Source organism: Chenopodium quinoa, unplaced genomic scaffold (assembly GCF_001683475.1).
Source record: "Chenopodium quinoa cultivar QQ74 unplaced genomic scaffold, ASM168347v1, whole genome shotgun sequence".
NCBI classification, from domain to species: domain Eukaryota; kingdom Viridiplantae; phylum Streptophyta; class Magnoliopsida; order Caryophyllales; family Amaranthaceae; genus Chenopodium; species Chenopodium quinoa.
Genome location: NW_018743858.1, coordinates 313931 through 326396, shown reverse-complemented (window position 1 = coordinate 326396; position 12466 = coordinate 313931). Strand labels below are relative to the sequence as shown.

General features: G+C 32.3%; 1 protein-coding gene across 1 annotated transcript; it reads left to right on the top strand.

Annotated features, from left to right (window-relative positions):
- The first annotated feature begins 8587 nt into the window (after positions 1-8587).
- On the top strand, positions 8588-10784 carry LOC110686355 (protein DETOXIFICATION 48-like). Its single transcript, XM_021862947.1, has 2 exons — positions 8588-8879; positions 9011-10784. Exons 1-2 carry the CDS (start codon positions 8724-8726, stop codon positions 10553-10555), a joined length of 1701 nt encoding a protein of 566 aa, XP_021718639.1. The 5' UTR covers positions 8588-8723; the 3' UTR covers positions 10556-10784.
- Positions 10785-12466: the final 1682 nt, after the last annotated feature.

The following is a 12466-nucleotide window of genomic DNA, read 5'->3' as shown; positions in this document are numbered from 1 at the left end:
CACTAATTAAATTTATCATTAATAAGTGTAGTCCAATAGATTTGTTGTCGATAGGGGCCACGTTGACTCTCTTGGTTAAAGGACTCAACCAAACACGTTAACGTACTCTTATCTGGTATAGGAAAGAGGCAAAACGTGAGAGTTTAGGCATAAGATTATAATTATCCTTGTTTTTCTACTTTAATTTTGCATGAAATAATTAAATATCGTCAAGTTTACATCGAATATTAAAAGGTCTACAATAGTTTAACTATTTTAAGTTGTTACTTCATGATCATTGGGAAACCTCTTTTGACTAATAGTACTTGAGTTGTTACTTCAAAAACAGCTAATAAAAATGAAATGTACCTAATTTCTTGTTTTTATCTTTTTAGAGTGATGCTGTATAATCTTGTAATTATGCTAAATTATATAATGTGTACAAATATAAAAGGTTAAACTACATTATTCAGGAGGTGTGTTTACTGGTGTTAAATGTGGTTTCCTTCTAATTTTAAGTATGACATATTCTTATGGAGTATATTAGTGCAAGTGCAACATCTTAGTTGACTTAATTTATTCCTTTGATTGCTTTGAGTAATTTAGATGATTTGAATGTCATTTTATCTATTATGTTATTAAGATTAATCAGCATCCATGTCTATACTAAACACTAACATCTCTCGAGGTTACTATTAGGAGGTGTAATGAATTGTAATTTCCCATAATTGTTACAATGGAAAGCTTTTATGTTTCATCACATTTTGACTAAATTTCCCTTTTACATAGCTGTTTCTTTAATTTCCTATCTTTTCTGTATCCACTTTAGCCGAGTATTGTGAAATCCAATCAAATAATGTTCCATGTTTTATTAAATGCGGTATTTTTCCTCACAATCATGTATATGTGAGTATGTGACTCGCAATTTTGGACGTACCGAATATTCATTATAACCAAAACATCAAACATTACACTTAGCTTGTTAGAGCCACATTGTCATCAACTTCATCCATGGCATTGGCTAGCTAGAACCTCTATCTTATTCTTAGGCCAAATAACTTGTTGGCAATGCTTTTATTCTTTGAATCTAGTAACAAGCATTACAATACACCCTTGAAATACATATACTTTGTATAACCAAAAAAAAGTAAACGACAAATAAGATGAGGCAGTAGCCCGAAAAATTCGTATAGAAAAAACTTGTCGCTACCTTAAATATGGGATCACAAGTATACCTAAATTGATGGTTTTTTTCTATTCATTGTTGACACTTTTATCCGTTTATGGTGTATGACCTTAATCACATGGTTAGTGGGAGCAAACACCATGCATGTCCCCCCCCCCCCAAATATTGAAATAATAGTCAAATAAAAAGTTTATTTGCTATGTCCACTAATAATCTTCTTGTATTTTATTCATTTTTAGTTTGTCCACAAAAAATTTCATGTTTTAAAAATTGGATTTTACCCCTCAGCTAACTTCATACTTGTATTTTATATTACGTAGATCATTTTATCCGTCCACTAGCTATCCTATAAAATAGTTATCCCACCCTACTAATTTCCTTAATATTTTGCATCAAAGCTTAATAGAAGACTATTTGAGGACTGGAAAGGAGGATATATATTAGAAAGATAAAAAATTATGTCTTACGATCAATTGTTGTTGAAGTAGAGTAATTGACTCATACTTGTATTAGTTTAGGTAGTTTCAAATAGGTTCAAATTAGTTTATATAATCTTAAATAAAGTGAAAATTAGGTAAATAAAATGTATTTATAGTAAAACGAAGAACTTCACGATAAATTAAATGCCAAATTAGAAAATAACACCTATTAAAGACCCCGATATTGATAATAACACCTGTTGAAATAAAAGTTTTATTATAACACCTGCAAAAATCCCAAAATTTTGGTTTCACCACCCATTAACGGACTTTGGGATGGAAACCGTTAGTGGGGCCCGCCACGTACACGTATCCGTTGTGTATTGGTTAAAAAAAAAAAAAAAAACTAACCCCCTAACCCAGCCAGCCCCAGAAACCTCCTCCCCTAACACCGACAACCCCTTCCCTAACGCCGACATCTCCCGATATCCCCTCCCCTAACACCAGCACTGCCCTAAACCCCCTCCCCTAACACCGACAACCCCCAAACCTCCTCCCCTAACACCGGCATTCCCCTAAACAACCAATTTCGTTTGCCTCCACCGCGAAATCGACAGATTTGGGGCTTCTAAGGTCGATTTCGGCCGGTTTGAAGGTGAGGGGTAATTCCAGGTGTGGTTTTCAGCGAGGGGGCTAGGTGGTTTTCAGCGAGGGGGCGAAGGGGCTAGGTGGTTTTCACGAGGGGGGGCTGTGGTGGGTAGGGGTGATTTTTCGGGGAGAGGGAAGGGGGAAGGAGATTTGCGGCGGGGCTAATGTCGGTGGGGGTGATGGCCTGTGATTTTGCCGGTGAAGGAAAGGTTTCCGGCGGCAGTGGGGGTCTCCGGCGGTGGAGTGACGGCCGCCGGTGGTGGCTGGGTTAGGGTTTAGGGTTTTTTTTTTTTTTTTTTTTTTTGTAATTTTACTTTTTTTTTAAACCAATACCTTATTGACATGTGTACATGGCGGGCTCCACTAACGGTTTCCATCCAAAAGTCCGTTAGTGGGTGGTGAAACCAAAATTTTGGGATTTTTGTAGGTGTTATAGTAAAACTTTTTTTTTCAACAAGTGTTATTATCAAAATCGGGGTTTTTAGCAGGTGTTATTTTCTAATTTGGCCTAAATTAAATTAAGATATTGTATCATCAAAGCTATTTTGCTGCTTACACTACTACAAAAATGGCCTAGAAGACCGGGCAAAATATGCCTAGGAAACCGGAAAATTTCCGGTGCCTAGCTAAGAGACCGGATATTTTGTATCTTAGTGTAAGCGAAGAAACCAGTTATTTATTAAAACAGGTCTATTAGATTCTTTTGCATAACCGGTTTCTAGATATTGTTTAAGAAACCGGTTCCAAGAGATAACCGGTCTCTTTGATTATTTTTTGAAAAAATAAATTAATGATTTAAGGTTGAATTATATGGGTTTTTGCTATGGACCTAAGATAAATTGCATACGAAGTCCAATTTTTGTGTGTATAAAATTTTCCGGAAGCATTTCTCATACTTGAATTATATGGGTTTTTGCTATGGACCTAAGATTACATACACACAAAAAAAAAAAAAAAAAAAAAAAAAAAAATTGTTTCGGGGTTCATAGAAATTTTTTATTACGAGATCAATTTTCTTTCTTGAATACTATTATTAAGTGAGCATTAACAAGATTAAAAAAAAACTGAGATAGATGAAATTAATTGGTAAAAAAAACTTTTACCATGTATTTAAATTGAAAGCGGCTGTCCTGGAATTCGACGGAGGTTATTGACGATCTTGTTGGAAATACGACGACGGGACGAAAAGACGATAGCTCGAAGCGTATCAAGTTCTTAGACGTTGTTAATCTGTGAAGGTTTTTTTATTATGAATGAAAGAGTTAAAGTGATAAAAATTATTAAGGAACAATAGAAAATTTAGAAAATGAAAATGAGTAAAGGGAAATTGCAACTATATTACTGAGAAATTAATGGGAGGTTTTTCTTTTTTATTTTCTGTTTTGAGGTGGGCGGTAAAGGCAGTTTTTACGGGAATGGTTTAGGTTTTATTATTTAAAAATGTTAAACATTATATGAAATCTAAGAGACCTGTTTTAGTTATAATTGGTTTCTTATCTTTTACCTAAGTAATCGGACATCTCTCATATATGGTTTCTTTATCTAAGAAACCATATTAGTGATTTTTATGGTGTCTTTGTAGTAGTTCCTTAGGCCTTTTTTGTAGTAGTGTTACGTGCTCACAAGGTACAAGCACATAAGCAAAGAATAACCATAGTTATAATATAAACAAATTATAGTTGGTTTTATGCACAAAATGACAAAAAAACATATATATAGTTATCATATATACATATTCATCAATAGAAAATGAAGAGGGAAAAGCTATACAATTATACTAACGGAGTACTTAAATTACAAATAAAATTTTAGAATCGTTGACTATTGAGCTATAAAAATACCATTTATTAACTTTTAAGACAATTTAACCAACAAAAAGATGCAATAGCAAAATACAAGTCTCATTTATTATGGTACTATGGAGAATTTATAAATTTTGAGGCTCTTGTCAAAATATTCTAATATGCTTACTTGTCATTTCAATCCTTATTTTGTTCATTCCCACTTACAATAAAAGTGTACTTTTGCCATATAAATACAAACATGATAAATTAATAAAGTTTAGATTAAATTATCCAAACTTCTGTCAACGACAACTTAATATATAAGCTATATAATTTGAGCCCACCCATTTTCTATATTTCATGTATACTATAAGAATTGGTATAATCCGATAGCATTATCCTTATAAATTATGTAACCTCCTCACTCTTGGCCGTTTAAAACTATTATACTGATTACTGATTACCGACCTTTCTTTAAGCTGGTAACTTTTACCGTCATGGATCAAATTCATCATCACCATGTAATTCAAAATCCAAGTAAATTAATAAGAAAAAACAACACACCATGGTCCCCATTTCATTTTTTATTTTGTACGTCTAGTTTCTTTGACTAAAACTAAACTACTCTTATTCAAATATAATATGCCACATTTACTAACAGCTAACAGCTACCTTCACAGCTATATTTTGTCGAACACGCCATAAATATTTAATATTTGTAAAATCTGAATGTAGCAAATAAGGGTATTTTGATAGACTATCACTGACCATGTTACATGGTCGATAAATAGTTACCTACGATTTCTCAAATTACCAATTTGATCTTGTTGGACTGTGTTTTGTTGTATATGTTAATGTAAATTATTTTTAATGCATCATTGTGCATGCCCAAATATATTCTCTTTATTTCAATGCAAGGGAATCTTCACTACCACCACCAAATTAAAAAGTCTTCAAATGGTGTAATCTCAAATCTCAAAATTGTAAGATGAAAAAAACAATTTGGTTGATATTTATAATAGAATAGTTAACCTATATGAATTTCTGAAAAAAAAAAAAAAACATTATGAATTTTCTTAAAAGAAAATTATTTTAATAACTTTGATTAACAAAAAAATAAATTAAAAATCGGCTAATAAAATTTAATGATAGTGGTATTCAATTTAAAGATAACTACCGTAAAATTTTCAACAAATATATGAAAAAGGGGACTAAAGAATTAAAAGCAAAAAGAGTAAAAAAATTAATGGGATGCTTGCCTACTTACTAGCCAACAAAGATGCTACTTTGAAAACTACGATTCCTACTTCTTTATTATTACAATATTCAAACCTTTGCACTATTTATTTACAAAATACTAACAAGAGAACGAAGGAGATATATATTAGCATTCAACAATTAGAAATATATCCAGACATTTTTATTAACAATGATACATTGCTAATGTGGTGTTATTTTAATTGATCAAGTCAACTAGCTGAATCTTACGAAGTATTACTTTACCTCCTTATTTTATATTTAGTAAGAAACTGCTTGTTTGTTTTTCATTTAGCTCAAAGAGTCACATGTGTAGTAATGTAAACAAGATGATGTTCATGTATGATATATAATATGTTTTATTTATTTATTTATTTATTTATTTATTTTTAAATAACCCTAACTTATATGTTCTTTAAATTCATCAATGACCCCTTCATGCATAAATTCACCAAATATCCTTTATGACTAAAGGTGTCTATCTTTGTTAGTCATTAATCTCTAAATAACTTGTTGAACCTTAATTAAACTATACTTAACCTATTAAGCATTGTTTTTGGGTGGTAGGTTGGATTTTCGAGTGTGTAGGGAGGGTTTTAGGGGGTGGGGAAGGTTTTTGTACCAACCCGAAACCCTAGCCAAACACCTAAAAACCCTCTTTACAAACCCACCTAAAAACAAAGCTTAATGTATATATATCAACAATTGTTTAATTAAGGTTTAAAAAGTTAGATTAATAACTAGCAGAGTTAGCATTTGGTTTTGTCACAAAATGATTCCTATATCTATAATAGTTGTTGAATTTGATCCCCATATTTCTTGCATATATATACTTCCTCCACTCCATTTACTAGCAAATTAGACTTAAACATTGTTCATACTATCTGTTATTACGTCATACAGTGGCAGATCCACGAAGGCATAAGGGGTAACATATGTGCTACCCCTGAAAATAAAAATAAAAATATAAGAAGTTGTTCAAAGAGACCGGTTATCTTAGATAACCGGTATCTTAAAGGCTGCTATAAGCTCATAAGGCCCACGACAAATTACAACAAAGCGCGCTTCTTTCCATGTTAAAAATATAAGAGACCTGTTATATATAAAATAGGTATCTTAGATTCCGTGTTTTACTTTTACTAATATATGTACCTACTTACGGTCTGGGTTTTACTTTTACTTATATTTGTAAATATATATTTTTTTAAATCTCATTTAAGTTATAAGAAATTATTATAAAGTAGTAGAATTTATAATTTTTAAATTATATAATATATACTTATACTTTAATTATTTTAAAATCATTGTACATGATACCAAACATAACAAAAAAAATATAAAAAAAAATGAAATGACTAACTTATTATTCTTAAAAACTCCTTCATTTGATGAAATACTTCCATTTTTATTGCACTTTTCAATGCACATATCTATTTGCTAAGTAATATATTTACTTTTAGTTTTATATGAGTAAAGCAATAATTTATATTAAGTAAAATAATTTCATAGTATACTTTGTATGTACTACCCCTATTAAACATATTAAATAAATTTGATCATATTGATAACTAGAATATAAATTATTCCATATTTTTGAAATGAAAATTTATCTACCAAATTGAATGTTCAAAAGTTAAAGGCTAATTATTAAACAATAATATATACTATAGAAATTTTTTCTATTTTTTCTTATCATTTTGTGCTACCCCTAGTTAGAAATCCTGGATCAGCCGCTGATGTCATATTGTGATTTATATTGAAGATAAAAAATATAGTCATGTAGGATTTTGTTGGATTTGTCTCTAAATATACGTATTTTATTTAATTATATAATCTTTAAATTTTTTACTAAACCACAACTAAAGATATTTAATGGTTTAAATTGAGCATTGACAAGGGTGAAGCTTTTAGTGTTGGGTGGGATGACACCTACAATATCAGCCCTAAACTATACCATGCCAATTGGATAGAATTGACATATCATCCACACTGATGTTAGGTGTTATTGTAAAATAAAGAAAATTTTCTCCCCCAAATCGATTAGAATAATTAAAGAATGAATTAGGATATAAAATTTAAACCATGGCAACTTATCACTTTCTTCTTATCGGTAGTAAAATTTTGTCAATTAATTTGTTCGTTCTATCTTTCTTAAAGTGCGCATCAAAGTGGTGTGCTATAAGTAAATAAAAATGGAGGATGGAGATAATAACTTATTCACAAAATAAATCTTTCATAATTATAATATTTGAAAGCCATGAAAAAATTGTGGATCACAGAAGATTTCTATTTCTGATTTTATAAATACTACAATGATAATTGTGCATCACATATGATTTCTCCCTACGATTTTATGAATATTACAATAATTGTGGTTCTAATAAGATTTTACCCTATGATTTTATATGTACCACTCCTTCTATTTCTTTTTATTCATTAAAACTTTGAATTTTAAGGTCTCCAATGCACATCTTTGACCAAGTATAGTCGTATGTAGATATTCAACTAATAAATACATTTCAAGCCAAATCTAATAAGATCCCATATATATATACAGATATGGTTATGATGTTTAGAGTAATAGTGAATTTTAATAGTCAAAGTTTTAGAAAATTGACTATAAAAGTGAAAATGTAAATAATTAAAAAAAAAACGGAGGGAGTACTACAATAATAATTGTGGATCAAATAAATAATATTCTTTCTTATGATTTCATAAATATTACAACGACAAATCGACAATTATATATGAATCATATAAGATTTCTCCCTATCTATGATTTTACAAATATTACAATGATAATTGCGCATCAATTAAGATTTCTCCCTATAATAAATTAAGTACTACATACAATGAAAAGTATGGATCAAATAAAATTTCTCGCTGTAATTACATAAAAACTATCATGATAGGATAATTGCAGATCAAATAAGATATCTTCCTATAATTTTTGTCCTAAAACAACACCATAATCTTAAAACTAAATCAAAGATGATATTATTGATTTCCAAACACATACATACAATGCGTGAATCAAATAAAGATAAAAAAGAGGGGATTAAGGAAGCTATAGAAATGGTAACAAAATAGGCCGGCCGATCTTCTAAGACGGTCCTTTCCTCCATTTTACTGCGGATTCGACACGTAAAATAAGAGGACCCCACAAATGTGTTAGTGTATGTAGGAGTATATATATATATATATATATATATATATATATATATATATATATATATATATATATATATATATATATATATATATACCACTTCTCTCATTTCTTTGTTAATCTCATTTCTATTTAGTTGCTTCCTTAGAGAAAGACATACACAAACGTCTATTTTGTTTGTACAAGTTTTGTTTTTCTTAATTATTCATTCAAAAGCTTCTCTTTATTCTCATATTATTATTATTATTATTATTATTATTATTATTATTATTATTATTATTATGTCCAACATTCCTAAGCCTATAATCTCTTCACCTTCTCCTACCAAAACTCGTATGAATTCGCTATCGAGTGATAACAAGTTAATGGATACTCGTCCTACTACTATTATTGATGATGATGATAACGATCTTCATAGATGGCCAACCATTTCCGAGGTATGAAAAAAAAAAAATTAAAAATCAAAAGTCAAAATAAAACTAATATTTTTTTTTTTACCTAATTTGATTTGCTTTGTTTTGCTTTTATTGAATGTAATTAATTAATGTTTTCTACTTTGAAATTTCAGGCAGTACAAGAGATGAAAGCAATAGGAAAGATATCAGGGCCAACAACCGTAACAGGATTGTTGCTATATTCAAGAGCAATGATCTCCATGCTGTTCCTAGGCTACCTCGGCGAGCTCGAGTTAGCCGGTGGTTCGCTAGCCATTGGGTTCGCGAACATCACCGGCTATTCGGTCATATCCGGGTTAGCCATGGGAATGGAACCTATTTGTGGACAAGTATATGGTGCGAAACAAATGAAGCTTCTTGGGTTATCTTTACAAAGAACAGTGCTTCTACTTTTCTCAACTTCAGTGCCCATCACTTTCATGTGGATTAACATGAAAAGAATCCTACTTTGGTGTGGTCAAGATGATGAAATTTCATCCGTTGCTCAAATCTTTCTTCTTTTTTCTATTCCTGATCTTTTTTTCCTTTCTTTACTCCATCCTCTTAGAATCTATCTAAGGACACAAAACATCACATTGCCCTTAACTTATTGTACCGCGATTTCGGTACTAATCCATTTGCCTCTCAATTTCCTCCTAGTAGTCCATCTTAAACTAGGCATCGCCGGTGTTGCCATTGGCATGATATGGACTAATTTGAACTTGTGCCTTTTACTCTCTTCTTTTATTTATTTCTCGCGAGTCTATAAAGACTCGTGGATTGCCCCGAGTATGGATTGCCTTAGAGGTTGGTCGTCCTTACTAGCCCTCGCTATTCCTACTTGTGCTTCAGTTTGTCTTGAGTGGTGGTGGTACGAGTTCATGATTATGCTTTGCGGACTGCTAGCCAATCCGAGAGCGACCATAGCGTCGATGGGGATACTCATACAAACCACATCGTTGGTTTATGTTTTCCCTTCATCTTTATCCCTTGGTGTCTCTACTAGAGTTGGGAATGAGCTTGGAGCACACCGCCCCGGGAAGGCTCGTATCTCCATGATCGTGTCATTGTCATGCGCCGTTGTATTGGGACTCACTGCCACACTCTTTACCATTTTAATGAGGAATCAATGGGGTAGGTTTTTCACCAATGATGAAGAAATTCTACATCTTACTGCTGTTGCATTGCCGATTGTAGGCCTCTGCGAGCTCGGGAACTGTCCACAGACAACAGGCTGTGGAGTCCTTCGCGGTAGTGCAAGGCCTACAATCGGAGCAAACATAAACCTCGGGTCATTCTACTTAGTAGGAATGCCTGTTGCTATCTTCTTCGGGTTCATTCTTAAAAAGGGGTTCGCGGGGCTATGGGTCGGACTACTCGCTGCCCAAGCTTCCTGCGCGCTCCTGATGCTGTACGTCCTGTACAAAACAGATTGGAGTGTGCAAGCAGACAGAGCAATTGAATTGACAAATTCTTCAGTATCACAAACTCCGGGATTATTACCAATTTCGACTGCATTCGATTACAGTAACAATGACAAGAAGATTAATTCAAAATTCGAACAAGTTGTGTGCATAGAAAACAAAGAGAAGACGACATTGAAATTATCTTTGCCATCAGCAAACGAAGGTTTTCATGAAACAAATCCTCTGTTAACCCCTCATTTCTCAATAATATAAATAGATTAAAAAAATTATCAATGTATAATGTCATGTAGTTTAGGTAGTGTGACAGTACAAACTTTAACCAACATTTTTTCTTATCTTAATTCTAAAGAGGCTAAGCTAGTTAGTCCACAACTGAGCCAAATTAGTTATATAGCCGAGCTCGATTACTTTTCATAGTGATTGTAATGTAGAATAGTTCCTTTTTTTTTTCTTAATTTTTTTTTTTTTATTTTTTATTTTTTTTTTTTTTTTTTTGTACTTGTGAAGGCTGTACTGTTATTAATAAAAATTAATAATAATGTAAAGGAGCATATTAGTCGTATACAAAGTATTATAAAGTTATAAACATTATTTTTTATATATTTTTTTTTGCTGTTAGAGTAACTAAAAAGGTGATGTGGACGAGCTTCAATTGCTAATACTGTACTCCAATTATTTCATCGTCATGATTGTCTATTAATAAAATGAAAGATTATGACCATACTTCAATCGTTACAGTTATTTTGATTTATTATTTGTGGATTATGTACTTATAAATAAGGGAGTTTTCATCTCAAATACCTTTTATCGGTAATGTTTAAATTCTTAATCACTAAGATACTTCATATAAATTAAGACTTGTAAAAAAGTGAGTCAAACCTTATTTAGTACGAGTTTAAGTTTACCGATTAAGTCCGTAGCACTTGGCGCACACCAATTACGTATACAGATGAAGAATCACTCCGTATACTTTAATCTATAGTTGGTCCTGAAATTGTTGGGGGAAAAAGGCATCTTTTTGCTGTTCCCTACCATAAAAGGTTACAACATTGACTGCCTAAAAATAGAAAAGAATTAGGAGTATATTATACCCCATCGAGCTGCCTATACCCCTTTTTAAAAATTCAGTTTTCACGTTCTACTTATCATTTCTTTTTTTAACTCTGTCTAAAATCACAATTATTTTCGTTGTTCGTCCACTTCTCTTCCCTTCGACAATTTAGTGACTTTGCTCTTATTAAAACAAAACCAAACATAAAATAAAAAATTTAGTGACTTTGAAATTAAATAAATAAAGTAAAAAATCCTTTCATTTTTTTTAGAAAGAGGGAATATATATTAATTAATTAAAGTCCATATTCGCTAGCGTTATAAAGCTATTCGGAAACGGATCAAGCCAAACATGTTCAACCTCATTGATCGGGCAAGACCTGACGACCAAATGGGCTCTAGTATTACCCCCTCTCTTAACATGACTACAAAAGAAAAAACTCAAAGCAGAAATTAAACTACGAAGACAATTAACAAACATAAAGCTATAAGAATTACCCCCACACTTCCCTGAAATTTTTTGAACAATACTCAGAGCATCACACTCTAACCAGACCCTTGTGTACCCCATGCGTGAGGCCATCTCAATTCCATAACAGCATGCTGCTGCTTCCGCCACCTCAGGTTCCCAACTTCCTCTCCTCCTCCTAGCTGCTGCAAACACGAGCCTTCCATTCCAATCTTTGGCAACCGCACCCAATCCCACCTCTGATGTAGGTAAGAGTGTTGCATCCGTATTAATTTTAAGAACACCTTCTGGTGGCCTCTTCCACGCTCCTGCTGACAAGCAGCCCTTCCTCTGCTCATCACTAAACATCCTAGCGTGTTATGGTCTTGGACGTATTTTACAAAGTTTGCAACTAGCTCACTCAGAACATGAGATGAGTTGCCGTAGACAACCTTGTTCCAATTTGTCCACACTTCCCATGCAATTGTTGAGAAATTAGATAACTCCTCTCGAGACACATGCTCTGTCACATTCTTAAAGATTCCTTGAAAGTCCTCCATTCCACTGTCTTGAATATACCCCCAAAATTCACTGTTTTCCCATATACTTATAGCTGGATTACATCGGAATAGTACATGTGCAATAATCTCTACCTCCTCCGAGCA